The sequence below is a fragment of the Mustelus asterias genome, chromosome 28 (assembly GCF_964213995.1).
Source record: "Mustelus asterias chromosome 28, sMusAst1.hap1.1, whole genome shotgun sequence".
NCBI lineage: Eukaryota > Metazoa > Chordata > Chondrichthyes > Carcharhiniformes > Triakidae > Mustelus > Mustelus asterias.
The window spans coordinates 2,344,704-2,363,391 of record NC_135828.1 but is presented as its reverse complement, the minus strand read 5'-3'; the positions used below and the strand labels follow the sequence as shown (position 1 = coordinate 2,363,391).

General features: G+C 43.0%; 1 protein-coding gene across 1 annotated transcript in view; it reads left to right on the top strand.

Annotated features, from left to right (window-relative positions):
* The window catches only part of LOC144480179 (serine-rich coiled-coil domain-containing protein 2-like), a 612,858-nt gene that overhangs the window by 127,014 nt on the left and 467,156 nt on the right, over positions 1-18,688 (top strand). Inside the window, exon 4 of the mRNA XM_078199331.1 lies at positions 7,494-7,584. Coding sequence (XP_078055457.1) covers positions 7,494-7,584 — 91 coding nt within the window. The remainder of the gene's footprint in view (positions 1-7,493; positions 7,585-18,688) is intronic.

Genomic DNA, 18,688 nt, shown 5'->3' with positions numbered 1-18,688 from the left:
TCGTATTAATCCTGCTCATGCCAATTATGACTACTGTTCTTCACTGCCACTTTCTAGTGGCTGTTTTCCTTTTAAAAACATAATGTTTGACTGCATTTGGGAAAGAAAGATGGGCATCTTAACTGTGCTTTATCACCTCTCAAATGTGTGAAAGCACTTAATACACAAATCATTACATAGAATTGAATTGGCCATTATGTCGGCAGAAGTGGCAGCCAATTTGCACAGAGGATAATTCTATAAACAGCAGTACAATGGCAACCAATTAGTCTATTTTTAGTGGTGTTGATCTATTAAGAACTTTGAGCAGAACTCCATTGCTTGAGTAGTGTCATGGGACCTTTAATGTTCACTTGAACTACTGGAACAGACCGATGGGTTGGCTGACCTTGTTAAATGATGGCACCTGCACCAATTCACCATTATCATGTATTGCAATGCCAGCCAAGTGTGTATGTTTGTAACTAGCTTTCTATTTGTCTCCAAGTTGAGCTTCTAACATCATGGCTGTCGTAAATACTGCTTGATTCCAGCTCTGTAACATTACCTACCTGCTGAAACCCTCATGTATGCATTTGTCACCTCCTGATTTTCCTATTCCAATGTTCTCCTCCCGACTGACTTCCCATCCTTCACCCTTCTCAAATTTCAGGTTGTCGAAAATTCTTCTGCTTGTATCATATCCTGTACTGAATCCCAGTAACCCATCACGATTGTGCTTGCTGACCTATATTGTCACCTTTTGCAGCTCCCCTCCCCCCACACCAAAGTTTCAAATTAAAAATTTTCATTCTTGTGTTTCAGTTTCTTTATGGTTGCCTCCCCAATCTCTGTAATCCTTTCCATCCCTATAATCTTCCAAGGCCTCTTCAATCCATCAATTTTGACCCTGTCCAACATTTATCAGTCAACCAATATCCATTGAAATGACAGATTATCTCACCATTACCAAATTGCTGCATGTGGGACCATGCTGTGTGCAAAGAACAAAGAACAGTACAGCACAGGAAACCGGCCCTTCGGCCCTCCAAGCCTGTGCCACTCATTGGTCCAACTAGACCATTCGTTTGTATCCCTCCATTCCCAGACTGCTCATGTGACTATCTAGGTAAGTCTTAAACGATGCCAGCGTGTCTGCCTCCACCACCCTACTTGGCAGCGCATTCCAGGCCCCCACCACTCTCTATGTAAAAACGTCCCTCTGATATCTGAGTTATACCTCGCCCCTCTCACCTTGAGCCTGTGACCCCTCGTGATCGTCACCTCCGACCTGGGAAAAAGCTTCCCACTGTTCACCCTATCTATACCCTTCATAATTTTGTACACCTCTATTAGGTTATTAGGTCACCCCTCATTCTCCGTCTTTCCAGGGAGAACAAGCCCAGTTTACCCAATCTCTCCTCATAGCTAAGACCCTCCATACCAGGCAACATCCTGGTAAACCTTCTCTGCACTCTCTCTAAAGCCTCCACATCCTTCTGGTAGTGCGGCGACCAGAACTGGACCAGTACTCCAAATGTGGCCTTACCAGCGTTCTATACAGCTGCATCATCAGTCTCCAGCTTTTATACTCTATACCCCGTCCTATAAAGGCAAGCATACCATATACCTCCTTCACCACCACCTCCACCTGTGCTGCCACCTTCAAGGTTTTGTGGACTTGCACACCTAGGTCCCTCTGTGTTTCTATAGTCTTGATGGCTCTGCCATTTATTGTATAACTCCCCCCTGCATTAGTTCTTCCAAAATGCATCACTTTGCATTTATCAGGATTAAATTCCATCTGCCATTTCTCCGCCCAATTTTCCAGCCTATCTATATCCTGCTGTATTGTCCGACAATGTTCATCGCTATCCGCAAGTCCAGCCATCTTCGTGTCATCCGCAAACTTGCTGATAACACCAGTTACACCTTCTTCCAAATCATTTATATATATCACAAATAGCAGAGGTCCCAGTACAGAGCCCTGCGGAACACCACTGGTCACAGACCTCCAGCCGGAAAAAGACCCTCCGACTGCTATCCTCTGTTTCCTGTGGCCAAGCCAGTTCTCTACCCATCTAGCCACCTCTCCTTGTATCCCATAAGCCTTAACCTTCTTAACCAACCTGCCATGAGAGACTTTGTCAAATGCCTTACTGAAATCCATATAGACGACATCCACGGCCCTTCATTCGTCAACCGTTTTTGTCACTTCCTCAAAAAACTCCACCTCCCTCTTACAAAACCATGCTCTCTATCACTAATGAGATTGTTCCGTTCTAAATGCGCATACATCCTGTCTCTAAGAATCCTCTCCAACAACTTCCCTACCACGGACGTCAAGCTCACCGGCCTATAATTTCCCGGATTATCCCTGCTACCCTTCTTAAATAACGGTACCACATTCGCTATCCTCCAATCCTCAGGGACCTCACCTGTGTCCAATGAAGAGACAAAGATTTCCGTCAGAGGCCCAGCAATTACATCTCTTGTCTCCCTGAGCAGTCTAGGATAGATGCCATCAGGCCCTGGGGATTTGTCAGTTTTAATGTTACCTAAAAAACCTAACACTTCCTCCCTTTTAATGGATATTCTCTCTAATGGGTCAACATCTCCCTCCTGAGACACTCCCAGTCAACAAGTCCCTCTCCTTTGTGAATTCCGATGCAAAGTATTCCTTTGGGATCTCCCCTATTCCCTTGGGTTCTAAGCATAATTCCCCTCCTTTGTCCCTGAGAGGTCCGACTTTTTCCCTGACAACTCTTTTGTTCCTAACATATGAATAAAATGCCTTAGGATTCTCCTTAATCCTGTCTGCCAAGAACATTTCGTGACCTCTTTTTACCCTTCTAACTCCCCGTTTGAGTTCTTTCCTACTCTCTCTGTATTCCTCCAGAGCTGCATCTGTTTTCAGTTGCCTGGACCTAACGTACGCCTCTCTTTTCTTTGTGATCAGATCCTCAATTTCCCTGGTTATCCATGGCTCTCTAATCCTACATTTCCTATCCTTCCTTTTTACAGGCACATGCCTGTCCTACAGCCTTATCAACTGTTCCTTAAAAGACTCCCACATGCCAGACGTGGACTTACCCCCGAACAGCCTCTCCCAATCAACGGCCACCAATTCCTGCCTAATCCGGCTATAGTTAGCCTTCCCCCAATTTAGCACCCTACCCTTAGGACAGCACTCGTCCTTGTCCATTACTATCCTAAAGTTAACAGAGTTGTGGTCACTATTTGCCACATGTTCCCCTACCGAAACTTTGACGACCTGACCGGGCTCATTTCCCAGAACTAGATCCAGTATAGCCCCCTCTCTAGTTGGGCTATCTACATACTGTTCCAAAGAACCTTCCAGTACGCATTTTACAAATTCCTCCCCGTCCAGACCCCCAGCCCTAAGCACTTTCCAGTCTATACCAGGGAAATTGAAGGCTCCCACTACAACAACCCTATTTTTCTGCACATATCCAGAATCTCCTGACATATCCATTCCTCCGCATCCCATGGGCTGTTGGGTGGCCTGTAGTATACCCCCAGCAGAGTGATTGCACCTTTCCTGTTTCTGAGCTCCACCCACAGCGACTCATTACATGACCCCTCTAAATTGTCCACCCTCTGCACCGCTGTAATATGCTCCCTAACTAATACCGCTACTCCCCCGCCTTTTTTAGCCCCTCCTCTGTCTCGCCTAAAACACTTATACCCCGGAATATTCAGCTTCCAGTCCTGTCCTCCTTTTAACCATGTCTCCGTCACCGCAACCACATCCAAATTCCGCGTAAGCATTAAGGCCCTAAGTTCATCTGTCTTACCCATTACGCTCCTCGCATTGAAGCAGATGCACTCCAGACCTCCAGGCCCACTCAGGTCATCCTGCTCCAGAATGCTGCTCTTCTTATCTAGCCTTGCCCTGGCCCCCAGCTCGACCCCAGCCTCAGTACTTACTGACCTACTGTTTTGAACCCACCCCCCTGCCACACTAGTTTAAACCCTGCCGAAACACTCTAGCAGAACTCCCAGCCAGGATATTTGTGCCCTTCCAGTTAAGGTGTAACCCATCCTTTCCGTACATGTGCCATCCTCTCTTGAAGACTTCCCAATGATCTATGAATTTGAAACCCTCCCTCTTACACCAGTCCTTTAGCCACGTGTTCAATTGTAGAATCTCCCTGTTCCTGGCCTCACTAGCACTAGGCACTGGGAGCAGTCCAGACATTGCTACCCTCGAGGCCTTATTTTTTAGCCTAGCACCCATCTCCCTGAATTGCTCTCATATGACCCCCCTGCTCTTTCTACCTGTACCAATGTGTACAATTACATCCGTTTGATTACCTTCCCTTTTTAATATGCTGCTTCATTTCTACATTAAAATAGTGATTATATTTCACAAAAAAAGCCTAATTGGTTGTAGCGTGCATTGAAATATCCTCGTGGTCATGTAAGGTTTTGTATAAATGCAAGACCTTTTCTCTGTCACACACCCATTTGTCGACCATATTGTTCCTTCACTTTGGACTTTGCTCCCGAAACATCTCCACTTCTCCATTTGCTGCTTCAATAGAAGACCCTTGTTAAAATCCACCTCTATGGGCATCCCTATCATCGTTTCTTTAGCGCAATGTTTGTCTCATTATATTTCTGTGAAGCATCTTGGAGTATTTTGTGACACTGAAGGCTCTAAATAAAGGTGAATTGTTAGCTGCACAAGATCTGGACTGGTGTTGAATCAACAACCATCTACCTCAGACTAACCAGTTGACCCTTTCTTGCATGTGGCACCATTCAAGGGATATGCTAGCCTAGCTGTTATGTTACTGGACCAGTAATCCAGGAAACCCGGTCTGGAGCCATGAGTTCAATATTGGCATGACATCTGGGGAATTTAAATTCTGGTTCATTAATGCCCCTCATCAAAGGAAATTTGCTGTCCTTGCCTTGGTCTATATGTGAATGAGGCCCACAGCAATGTAGTTGATTCTTAACTGTCCAACATCTTGGTCATAGAAGACAGAGAGTAGCAGTGGAAGGGTGTTTTTCAGAATGGAGATGTGCAGCTAGTGGTGTTCTGCAGGGATCAGTGCTGGGACCTCTATTGGTTGTAGTATATATATATATAATATATATAAAGATCTGGAGGAAAATGTGAATGGTCTGATTAGTAAGTTTGTGGATGACACAAAGATTGGTGGAGTTGTGATAGTGCCGGGGATTATCAGAGGATACAACAGAATATAGATAGACTGGAGACTTGGACACGGAAATGGCAGATGGAGTTTAATCCGGACAATTACGAGGTGATGCATTTTGGAGGATCAAATTTAGGTGTGAATTATATTGTAAATGGCAGAACCCTTAGGAACATTAACATACAGAGGGATCTGGGCATGCAGGTCCACAGTTCCCTAAAAGTGGCAACACAGCTGGCCAAGGTGATTAAGAAAGCTTATCGCATGCCTGCCTTCATCAGCTGCGACATTGAGTACAGGAGTTGGGAAATCATGTTGCAGCTCTATAAAACCTTGGTTAGGCTGCATTTGGAGTATTGCATGCAGTTTTGGTTGCCAGACTACCAGAAGGTGTGGACGCTTTGGAGAGAGTGCAAAGAAGATTCACCAAGATGTCGCCTAGTCTCGAGGGTGTTGGTTATGAGGAGAGGTTGAATAAACTAGGATTGTTTTCACTGGAAAATAGAGGTTTTTGGGCATAGATGGGGTGGATAGTCAGAGGCTTTTTCCCAGGTGGAAGTGTCAGTTAGAAGTTGAGAGGGGGAAAGTTTAAGGGGGATGTGCGGAGGAAGCTTTTCATGCAGTGTATGTTGGTGCCTGGAATGCGCTGCCAGAGGAGGTGGCAACATTTAAGAGGCATCTGGATGGGTACGTGAATAGGGAGGGATTAGAGGGATATGGTCCAAGTAAGGGCAGAAGGTTTTTTTTTTAGTTTAGTTAGGGCATCATGATTGGCACAGGCTTGGAGGGCTGTTCCTGTGTTGCATTGTTCTTTGTGATGGTTGGTCATTGCTTGAAATTGTGATTTTAAAAAAAAATCCTGCAAGATTGTTCACATCCAAATTTCCATTTGAGAGTCTTGCTTAAAACTCTGAACGGAACATTAAATAACAGACCCATCCCATTACCAAAAATATTACAGCCAAATATTAATCATTCTTTTATCTGGTGCAGAGAAACCTCCTATTTGTTTTTATTTTGGGATTCCAGTATTTGCTATTTTTCTCCTTTTATCTCTGTACCTTATTGCCAATTACTTACAAAAATCTGAATGCGTAAAATAGTTGAGATCTGTATTCTGTATTCATTTTTCTGTATTTGATTCAAAAGTAGTTAAAAACCTGATGGTTCGATTTCCTAGCTTTGGAGATTTTCTAGAACAAAATGTTTGTCTCCTGAATGTACATTACAGGAGCAGCCAACATGCCATGTGAATTAATTTGTGCAGTTGCAGTTTCTGTGGTTCATTTTCGAGCTGATTAATATGATTTGCCCTTTTCACTGACTGGCACACTGGATCCTCTTTCAAATGCAGCCGGAGCTTTATTTTCATATCACATTGGACTGATTATCTGGTCTGTCCGATGATGCACACTGAATTCACTTCTTCCCTGTGTTGGAACAAATACTTTCCATTTGCAGAGAAAAGCTTGCTTTTGAAATTAAGCTCAGTTATCTCTTGTTGCCTGTTCTTTGGTCCATACAGGGTGTGTTTCATAACCCTTGAAGGTACGTTTGAGTCAAATATAAGTCAATCCATGTGTGCTTGGTGTCCCTGAGAGAGCTGTGAGGCAAAATGCGGAAGGCAACGAGGGTGAGGGCTTCTATGATTGCTCTTTGCTCTGTTATCCTAATAAAATCTCTGATAGATAGTTATGAACTTGCAACTGCGTACAGGAGGAAACAAAGTGAAAAGTTTTATGAGTTCAACTGCCACTGCAGACGGGAAACAAGACAGAATAAACGGTTGAGCTTTAATTGGCAACAGTTCACTGTCTGAATCCCTTTTGATGCCCTGAATGCTACTGGCCAGAAATCCTCAGGCCCAGTTTTCATTAACCACTGAAGTTTCTCTTGTTTTAAAAATAAGTAACATTTCTATTCTGGTGTTTGGCATTTGTGCCTGTGCCTTTTAATCAACAATGAGGTATATTATGTTACTTGTAGCTCATTTCTGTTAAGTTCTTCTCCACGTCTTTCCAACTTTCATCAGTCTATTAATTCAGGACATCATGGTTTTCACCAAGAAGCAATAAAACAGGCTGGAAAATGTATTAAAGTACAATTTGCTTAAGGATTGGTCAATAAATTTACATTTTTAACATGCAAATCATTAATTAAACTAAAATTGTGGAATATTTTGCCAACATACAATGTGGAACAATAGAAATGACATTTGAATTTGTTTAGAAGAGAGATTCTACCTTTTATGTTTAATTGAAGGATAGCTGACTTCCCTTTTGTGTACATGTCTGAGTTGTTTCTTTGCTGATTTACCTTCAGGATATTCTGAATAACCTGGAGTCAGGTGATCTGGATGAAGATGACCTCATGTTGGATGTTGATCTGCCTGAGGATGCTCCTTGCAAGCTGGGTAAGCAAAGCCTTACATTTGCAATTCAATACATCCTATTAGTACCCCACCTGAGGGAAAGGTTTATATTTTCAATGTTCTTCTCAGAATAATGTTTGTCATTCCTGTTTGTATTGGGAGCATTGTGATTTCCTTGTCATCTGTCTACATGGTTTGGCGATAGAATCATAGAACCACTTCAGTGCAGAAGAGGCCATTCAGTCCATACAGTTTGCACCGACTCTCTGACTGGGTATCTTCCCCAGGCCTCTCCCCCACTCTATCCCTTCAAAAGCAGCAAGGTTTTTGCTAAGCAGATTATGGATATGTGTGGGGGTCACAGGGTAGTTGCCATGGGGGACTTTAACTTTCCAAATATTGATTGGAACCTTTGTAGGTCAAATCGTTCGGATGGGGCAGTTTTTGTGCAGTGTGTGCTGGAGGGTTTCCTGACACAATATGTGGATAGGCCGACAAGAGGTGAGGCCACATTGGATTTGGTACTGGGAAATGAACCGGGTCAAGTGTTAGATTTGATTGTGGGAGAGCACTTTGGGGATAGTGACCACAATTTGGTGTCTTTTGTTATTGCAATGGAGAGGGATAGGGCCGTACGGCAGGGCAAGGTTTGCAATTGGGGGAGAGGTAATTATGATGCGATTAGGCAAGAATTAGGGGGCATAAGATGGGAACAGAAACTGTCAGGGAAAGACACTAATGAAAAGTGGAACTTTTTCAAGGGACAAATACTGGGTGTCCTTGATAGGCATGTCCCTGTCAGGCAGGGAGGAAATGGCCGAGTGAGGGAACCATGGTTCATGAAAGAGGTGGAATGTCTTGTGAAAAGGAAGAGGGAAGCTGATGTAGGGATGAGGAAACAAGGTTCAGATGGCTCGATTGAGGGTTACAAGTTAGCAAGGAATGAGCTGAAAAAGGGGCTTAGGAGAGCTAGGAGGGGACATGAGAAGTCCTTGGCGGGTCGGATCAAGGAAAACCCCAAGGCTTTTTACTCTTATGTGAGGAATAAAAGAATGACCAGGGTGAGGTTAGGGCCGGTCAAGGACAGTAGTGGGAACTTGTGTATGGAGTCAGTAGAGATAGGCGAGGTGATGAATGAATACTTTTCTTCAGTGTTCACCAAGGAGAGGGGCCATGTTTTTGAGGAAGAGAAGATGTTATAGGCTGGAGGAAATAGATGTTCGGAGGGACGATGTCCTGGCAGTTTTGAATAAACTGAAGGTCGATAAGTCCCCTGGGCCTGATGAAATATATCCTAGGATTCTTTGGGAGGCAAGGGATGAGATTGCAGAGCCTTTGGCTTTGATCTTTGGGTCCTCACTGTCCACGGGGATGGTGCCAGAGGACTGGAGAGTGGCGAATGTTGTTCCTCTGTTTAAGAAAGGGAATAGAAATGACCCTGGTAATTATAGACCGGTTAGTCTTACTTCGGTGGTTGGTAACTTGATGGAAAAGGTTCTTAGGGATGGGATTTACGACCATTTAGAAAGATGCGGATTAATCCGGGATAGTCAGCACGGATTCGTGAAGGGCAAATCGTGCCTCACAAATTTGATTGAATTTTTTGAGGAGGTAACTAAGTGTGTAGATGAAGGTAGGGCAGTTGATGTCATATACATGGATTTTAGTAAGGCGTTTGATAAGGTCCCCCATGGTCGGCTTATGATGAAAGTAAGGAGGTGTGGGATAGAGGGAAAGTTGGCTGATTGGATAGGTAACTGGCTATCTGATCGAAGACAGAGGGTGGTGGTGGATGGAAAATTTTCAGACTGGAGGCAGGTTGCTAGCGGAGTGCCATAGGGATCAGTGCTTGGTCCTCTGCTCTTTGTGATTTTTATTAATGACTTAGAGGAGGGGGCTGAAGGGTGGATCAGTAAATTTGCTGATGACACCAAGATTGGTGGAGTAGTGGATGAGGTGGAGGGCTGTTGTAGGCTGCAAAGAGACATAGATAGGATGCAAAGCTGGGCTGAAAAATGGCAAATGGAGTTTAACCCTGATAAATGTGAGGTGATTCATTTTGGTAGGACTAATTTAAATGTGGATTACAGGGTCAAAGGTAGGGTTCTGAAGACTGTGGAGGAACAGAGAGATCTTGGGGTCCATATCCACAGATCTCTAAAGGTTGCCAGTCAAGTGGATAGAGCTGTGAAGAAGGCCTATAGTGTGTTAGCTTTTATTAACAGGGGGTTGGAGTTTAAGAGCCGTGGGATTATGCTGCAACTGTACAGGACCTTGGTGAGACCGCATTTGGAATATTGTGTGCAGTTCTGGTCACCTCACTAAGAAGGATGTGGAAGCGCTGGAAAGAGTGCAGAGGAGATTTACCAGGATGCTGCCTGGTTTGGAGGGTAGGTCTTATGAGGAAAGGTTGAGGGAGCTAGGGCTGTTCTCTCTGGAGCGGAGGAGGCTGAGGGGAGACTTAATAGAGGTTTATAAAATGATGAAGGGGATAGATAGAGTGAACGTTCAAAGACTATTTCCTCGGGTGGATGGAGCTATTACAAGGGGGCATAACTATAGGGTTCGTGGTGGGAGATATAGGAAGGATATCAGAGGTAGGTTCTTTACGCAGAGAGTGGTTGGGGTGTGGAATGGACTGCCTGCAGTGATAGTGGAGTCAGACACTTGAGGAACATTTAAGCGGATATTGGATAGGCACATGGAGCACACCAGGATGATAGGGAGTGGGATAGCTTGATCTTGGTTTCAGATAAAGCTCGGCACAACATTGTGGGCCGAAGGGCCTGTTCTGTGCTGTACTGTTCTATGTTCCATGTTTATGATGCAATAAATATTTTCTATGTAAAAAATGTAATAAATGGGTGAAGAACTCAGATTGGAAGTAAAACACACAATATCTCCAATGCAATGTAGGATTTCTGTTATTTATTCAAATATGGTGTTGTGAGACTTCTTACTGTATTTATTCAAATACACAATGCAGAAAGTCGACAAATCAGTAATTTAAAAATACCATCAAGAATTAATTCAATTTTAATTTTTGTATATAATTGGATAGCGGCAGTGGCTGCAATGAGGATAAATACCTTGGAACTATTTTCTCTCACTCTCTCTTAATTCCTGATACTTTCCAAACATGGACCTTATCCCTCTACCATCCTGAAAATAAACAAATGTTATTTTTCTCCTTTTTGTAGGTGGGATGAAGTTGGAATTAATGACTATCCTTACTTGAAATGAACTGTTTCACAGTGACAATTGTCTCAGGCTTCAAATGCCATTGTCTTGAGATTGATAGAATATTAAATATAGACCAGAATTTTTAACAAGCTGAAGCATCTAAAATGTTGTGAATTAATTGGGAATCAGAATCTTGAAAGAATTTGACATATTGCCAGTGGAGCAGGATAAAGCATGAGCTGCAAAGTATGTGTTGGAGCTAGCTACCTATTTGGATAACCTCCCAGTAATGTAATATTTTGAATTTGAAAGGCCAAGATAATATTTCACAAACACAATCTCTTCTCTCTCCAGCATGCACTTGTTGCAAACTTCCCAATTGGTCCACCAGCTTTAAAACCCTTGTTCTTCATCGGTTCCCTGATTTTCTCTAGCCAGTGCCATTTACCCTGAGAATTTGCAATTCACAATTTTCCCATTTCAACCAAGAGATAGCATTTTTTTTTGTCCTACCAACTGACTTCAGCAATATTTATGGATGTTGATGCACAGTGGTCATGTAAAGTGCTATAAGAATGCAAGTTTTTCTTTCCTTTTTCATTTCTCCATTTCCCATTTATTTCTCCATTATTATGATCTGTTTTAAATTCTTCAAGGAAGGGCTTCAGGCCTTGATTTTAGTTTCTTTACAGATGCTGTCTGATGCCAAGTATTCCCAGCCTTATTTGTTTTACATATTTGTTGTCAGCGGAATGGAAATAAAATACCAATTCAAGATAGGTCAAGACATTCCAACAGCGTTCCATAGAGTAAAATAGTTAAAAGACCATTTTCAGGGCATAGGTTGATTCTGGTGATTCTGGTGAAGATATTGAGAACAAGTGATCAATAATTGGGATACTAAGATGACGAAAGAAAAGACTTCAGATGAGCTGAAATGGGTGACCTGGGTGGGTGGGCAGACTAGCATCTCCATGGTCAGCTTGGAGGGTCTGTTGTTTTAGAGTCGGAACATTCTAACATAGTGCACAGTCTATTATTAGCTGGTGTTAAGAATATTTACAGTTTTATAACCCTTTTTAATTGGGGGATTAGAGAAATAAAAAAAACCTGCCTTGATGTAAGCTGCAGCAGCTGTATGTTGCCAGAACATTGGAGGCCATAATGTATACTTACTATCAGCAAGTACTCCAAATAGACACATGTGCTGTTACTTACATTAGAGCAATTTATGGAATCCAATCATTCCAAGGTATTCACCTTCTGTACTATTATGCAGAATTGAGTTTTCACCGTATTGTGACAAACATTTTACAGTTGGCTCATCCACAGAAAGTGAAACACAGGAGTGCACAATGTTTCATCACTGATGGACCAAAAGATTGACTTCTTCTTGACTCTCAATTTCATTCTGCAGCATTTGTTTCAGCTTGAAATCCATTGCAACCTTTTGTTCTTCTTTGCAGCTTCCTGTACAGATAGCTTAGCTTGTTAATGCTTCTTAGATTTGATTGAAATGCACAGCATCGAGCGAGCTGATTGACCTTTATGAAAGCATAATAATGTCATGTACAGTGCCTGTGTCACGTGTTGAGAGACTTGTGGGAGGATTTGGCAACAACAGGATTAAGCAGCTTGGCAACGTAAACTTTTGATTATATTCTTTGATTTATGCCCTGTGGAACATTTAAGAGCTAAGATTTCTATCTAATGATTATGATGGGGTGATTGAGGTGAAGGTGGGTTGGGGGAAAAAACGTACAGGTATTATGTTTGACATCATTCCTAAAGTTAGGATCATCACGAATAGCATTTCTAATTAGAATTGCCGGTTATTTTACCATTGGGAGGCAGTGTGTGTCTAGAAATACTGTTGCTACTGATTTGCATTGTTGTGTCACAGCACAGTTAATTCTTGGAATGTCAAATACTGCAAGCAAATTTAAGGCTTTTGTTCGATTCATTGGAAAGGGACTCGAATTGAAGGGGCCTGATTGCCCCTGTGCTGTCACCACATCTTCAACAAGTTCTTAAATATGTTAATTGCCTTCAAAAATATTTGGTTAGCTGGTTTTGATAAGTTTTGGGTAACAGAATTAAAACTGACATCTTGCTTTCTCACTGGTTGAATGAGGGTGTTCTTGGCATTGGCTCAAAGAAGCTGGCACAAACCCCAACCTCAAGAGATATGTCACAGCCTCCGTATTCTGGTGTGAAGGAAAACCCCTTCACCAGTTGCTAATTTTCATCCTTGTCATTTTTATTTTTGGAAAAACGTTTAATTTCGGATTACTTTTTTAAACATCAGAGTGCAGTGATGAGCTTTCTACCTATGTACTAATTACATTCTTTATTCGCGAGGCTGAGGAGATCAACAGAAATTCAGCCACTAAGGGGGCTGGGGACAGGGACTGATTTTACTTGGAGCAAGGGTGTCAAAGGCAGAGTTAAGGGCATGCAGAAGCAGTTCCTTGGGCAGAAGTGTTGCGAGGGCACTGGCCGCAATTTTATGACCCCACTCGAGCGAGGCTCGTAAAATCCTGCCCGAGGCCAACAGGGAATTCCGTTCTGTGAGCCCCATCCGTCCCGATTCCGCGGCGGGTGTCGTTGTAAAATTCCAGCTATTGTCTCTGGTTTTCTTTGTTTTTTGCTTTTTCCGCTCTTCCTTACTTTGCCAGCTCTCCTCCCCCACCATCACCCACACTCAATTCTTCCTTGTCTAGAAGTGTTGACTCATTGCTGGAGTACAGCTTATTTTCCCTTAACGCACACAATTTGCCATTCTTTTTGAGTTATCTTTGACAGCAAATGTCAGTAGGGGCATGGCAGCCCGGCACCAGCCCATTTTTATGCGGGACTTTCAGGTTCGCAATGAGAACAATATGGATCTACTCATCCCTAAATTGGAGTGCTGATCTAATGCTGTCGCTATAGCTGTCATTAGAATGATTTATTCGAGCACAGATAATGCTATCTCTAGTCTGCATGGCTCGGTATTTGTCACAAGCTGTTTGAATAATTAGGGAACTTTGTGAAAGTTTTAACTTTTTCGAAGCATACTGCCATCATCCAGCAACCATCAAAGGAGCTTTTGTTTTGCTGAAGGTATTTTGTGGAATGTTTTACTGAATCATAGAATGATGCAGCATAAGGGGAACCTTTCAGCCCCTCCTATCTGGTGCTGGATCTTTGGTAGAGCTATCCAATTCACCCCACAATTTCCCCATGGCTCTGCGACTTCTTAAAATCTCCAATTCCACTTGAAAACTATTATTGATTCTGATTCCATCAGCCTTTGGGCAGAACGTTCCAGATTTAGCAATTTGCTGTATCTCATGAAACTTCTCATTCTTTTGCCTTAAATCTGTGTCTTCTGGTAACTGATCCTACTGCCGTTGGAAACAGTTTCTCCTAGTTGACTCTTATCATAACCCTTCATGAGTTTGAACATCTCTTAACTTGCCCTGTTTGAAGGCAAACAAGCCCAGCTTGTTCATACACTCCACTTAACTTAAGTCCTTCATCCCTGGAACGATTCTAGTAAATCTCTCCCGCACTCTCCTGAAGGCCTTCGCATCCTTCTTAAAGTATGATGCCCAGACCTGGAGACAATACACCAGGTCCTAACAATTTATAAAGGTATAACCTTTCATGCTTTTGTGTCCTGTTTGCCACTCCAAGGAAATTATGACCAGTCAGCATTGGATTGCCACTCCGTACCCTAAATTGGAGTGCTGATTTAATGCTGTCGCTATAGCTGTCATTAGCATGATTTAGTCTAGCATTCCCTGTTAGGATAAATCATAACGACTTCCCTGTACCAAATTTTATCCATGTCTGTCTTGCCCTATCTACTTGTCTCGGGCATCATCAGGGCCCAGCCTCAGTCTAAAAGAGTCGGAGTAAAGGCGGACATGTCCCTATTTTTACAGCACTAGCTGTTGTATGGGTGAGTTTAAAGGTCATAATGAAAATAACAGGTCAGGGAGAAGGAAAGCATCTGAGGTAAATGGATGGGATTGAGAGAAGCGGGGGTCAAACATAGAATCATAGAAACCCTACAGTGCAGAAAGAGGCCATCTGGCCCATCGAGTCTGCACCGACCACAATCCCACCCAGGCCCTACCCCCATATCCCTACATATTTACCTGCTAATCCCTCTAACCTACGCATCTCAGGACACTAAGGGGCAATTTTTAGCATGGCCAATCAACCTAACCCGCACATCTTTGGACTGTGGGAGGAAACCGGAGCACCCGGAGGAAACCCACGCAGACACGAGGAGAATGTGCAAACCCCACACAGACAGTGACCCAAGCCGAGAATTGAACCCAGGTCCCTGGAGCTGTGAAGCAGCAGTGCTAACCAATGTGCGACTGTGCTGCCCTAAAATAGTCCACGGGAATTCTTCTGCCCACTCAAACAGGCCGACGGAGCCTCAGGTTCGGCATCCCCAAATGACAGCACCTCCAGCAGTGCAGCATCCGTCACTGGAATGTTCGCTTGGATTATTGTCCTCAAGCCCTGGCCTGGAACATGAACCTGGAACACTTGCGGCCCAAGAGGCGGGCATGCTACCGACTGAGCCGCGGCCGAGACTCGTGGCGGGGATGGTCATGGGGTGGTGGGGGCATAGTGGGGGTTTGGTCAGGATATTGTTGTGGAGGTCGGGGGGGGGGGGGGGGGGGGGTGGGACATTGTGGGAGAGTTTGGGACATTGTGGCGGGGGGGCTGGCTGGCGGGTAGGCAGTAGTGGTGTTGGGGTGGGGAGGGTTGGGTTGGGACATCGGGGGCTGGTGCCGAGGTTGGGGAGAGTTGTGGGCAGTTGCCCAGCCAGCTCTGATCAGGGGGCCTAACTGGAGAGAGGGGGGAATCCTGTGGGGTGGGGGTTCGGTGGGGGGCTAATGGTACTGTGGGGAGCGGTGGTGGTGGTGGAATGGGGGGGGTGCGATCCCTGTTGGATTGGGACTGTGGGGTGTCCCATGCAGTGATCAATCTGGGTATTTAAAATAGTTACACTGAAGTTATAAATGGTTTTATTTCTTCTAACCTGTTCAGAGTAACTATTAGCTCGACGCAGGCAGAACTATCCAAAGTTAACAATTTAACTTGCTTTGTCGGATAATTCCCAGCCCAGTGCAAATTGTTCAGGGAACGTTCGTGTTTCTGGACAATTGCAGTGCAAATGCTTAGCAGGGAATTTCTGAGGGATTCCCCAGCACATCACTTGGGTGCCAGGAAGATAGCGGCCAATTCCTTTATTGGTGTTGTCATAACAGCTTTCTCAATTTGCCTTGCCATCTTCAAAGTTTTGTGTACATTCTTTGCCAGGTGTTTTTGTACTTGCACCTACTGTATAATTAATTATCGCTGTATCTGTTTTTGCCCTATGAAATATCACTCCTACCTCCTCCTTTACTGGTCCATTTGCGGCATTCTCTTCTCTTCTGAAGATGGATGAAAAGTAGCCATGCCCTCTGTTTTGACAAGGACATCTTTTTGGTCCCTATTTGTCCCACCCTCTGACTACCGTTTTACTGGTGGTGTTCATAAAAGGCTTTTGGCTCCCTTTTGTGTTAGCAGCTATTCTATTCTCATTCTCTGCCACTCCAATTACCCTTGTTTAGAACTCCTGTGCACTTTCTATATTCAGCTTGGTTCCCTGCAATGTCATTACTCTTACATTTGGCATGAGTCTTTCTTTTTATGATGAAGCCAACCCTTCAAGCTTAATTTATTTAGATATCTACGTAATTTGGTATTTACCACTCCGCTCTTCTGATTGGGTTACTTTGGATCTGTTTCCCTGTTGCAACTGAAACTTCACTTGAAAATAAATTAAAGATTTCAAGTGAGAAATGAAGGTCCAATTACTGGTCTGTAACAGTATATGTTCCATTATGTTACTAAAGAAGTTATATTTGCAATCAAACTTTTTGCCAATGTGTATGATCTACAATCTTTCTAGGGGGATATTGAGTGTGGGATATTACTTTTGTGATACATCGTAGTTATTTTGTTCTGATTCACTGCAATACGGAATCACTTATGAACCAAAGTTTTATTGTTAACACAAAAGCAAAAAAACTTAAGGGATTTAACATGTTACTGCTTTTGGCTATAATGCACAAGCAGCTAATATCTCCCTCGCTCCCAAAAAATGAGTGTTTAAAACAGTTAATGACCAAGAAATAAGGAAAGTGCAGCATGACATCTTGGAATGGTCTAACTCATGAACCTTCTTGGCACATGTGTTATCAAATTTCAACATCTTGAATGGAATTTTTTTGATCTCTGCTTGTAAGATATTTGTGCTGTACTTCAGAGTATTCCCATTATTAACTCTGATCTGTGATAGCAACCCATTCTTGAAATATCCTTTAAAGTATGAGCATGTGGCTGGGTATGTGCGGGTGCGCATGTGCCTGTCTGCCAAATATGGTACACTTAACAATGTACAGATGTGTCAAACTTTAACTTCACGATGCCCTTGTTAATTTGCATTATTAGAAAATAGAACATAGAAAAGCTACAGCACAAACAGGCCCTTCGGCCCACAAGTTGCGCCGAACAATTTCCTTACCTTCTAGGCTCATCTATAACCCTCTATCTTACTAACCTCCATGAACCTATCCAAAAGTCTCTTAAAAGACTCAATTGAATCCGCTTCCACCGCCACTGCCGGCAGCCGATTCCACGCACCCACCACCCTCTGAGTGAAAAACACTCACACTAGATGCTACATACTAGAACACTAGATGCCATCTTGAAGTGTGATACCCTGAATGTGATTCGTCAAGGTGCCATAATAATTCCAGAACTAATTTTCTTTGACTCCAGATGGATAACAAAGCGAAGAGTCCAGGAGCGGATTACCATAGGATGTAGTCGAAAGTCTCTGATTTTTTAGGCAGAAGTATCACTACCTATCCCAGAGCAAGGAACGTTTTTCTTTGTATTAGTGCCTACGTGACATTAAGATGTATTTTTGTGAAAGAAAATTGTGCCTTTAGAGTAAATAGGCAGCCATGGTAAAATAGTAAAGGTATTCTTCAATAAATAAGCTATAACAGATAAGACATCTGCAAATTGCTGCCCAAAATGTGATTTGAAACAAAACAAAATGGTAATTTTAAAGAGACCAGGTATATATTTATACTGTGATTGTGGCACAGTATAACCACCGCTGCTACATTGCTTCTGAAGCCTAAGTACAAAGCCAGAGAACTGGCCTGACAGAATTAACTAGTATCTACAGCATAGGAATAGGCCATCTGATCTAACAAATCCACATAGCTGTTTGTACTCCACATATACCTCCTCCCACTCTCATTACCTCTTCGAACCCTGACTCTCTTCCTTTCATCCTTATGCAGTCAGCAAACCTCTTCCTAAATGTGTCTTTGCTGTTAACTTCAACCACTCCACGGGACACTCAATTCCAAATACATTCCAAATACATACCACGCTCTGTGGAAATAAATTTCTTAAATTATTTTTGATCTCTCCTCTATTCACATCCCCTTGTCCTGGAAACAGTTCTCTGCATCCTGAAATGAAATGAGATCTTCCAGAGGAAGAACCTCTTGGGACTTAGGTTAAAGCGTAACTTTGGATTTACAATGCGCAACTTTAGTGTATAAAGTGTGTCTACATTGCTAAGATTGCTTTTCTGTTGGATGTTACTGAAAATAAAACCTCATTTGAATGTTCTGTCTGATGTAGTTTAATTTTATTGAGGATTTTGCTCAAACTGCTGTACTATCAGGACATTTTTAATTAAAATTATACATTGCATGAATGCATTCTAAAGAAGCTATTAAACATATTATGTTAGATATACCTCGGTCATTGAGAAACTGTGCAGACAGAGGTGAATTCATAATATGTTACTAAGAACTAACAATTGTATATGAAGGTAATAATGGTATCATAGACTTCTGCTGAAGGTTGTTTCAATCCC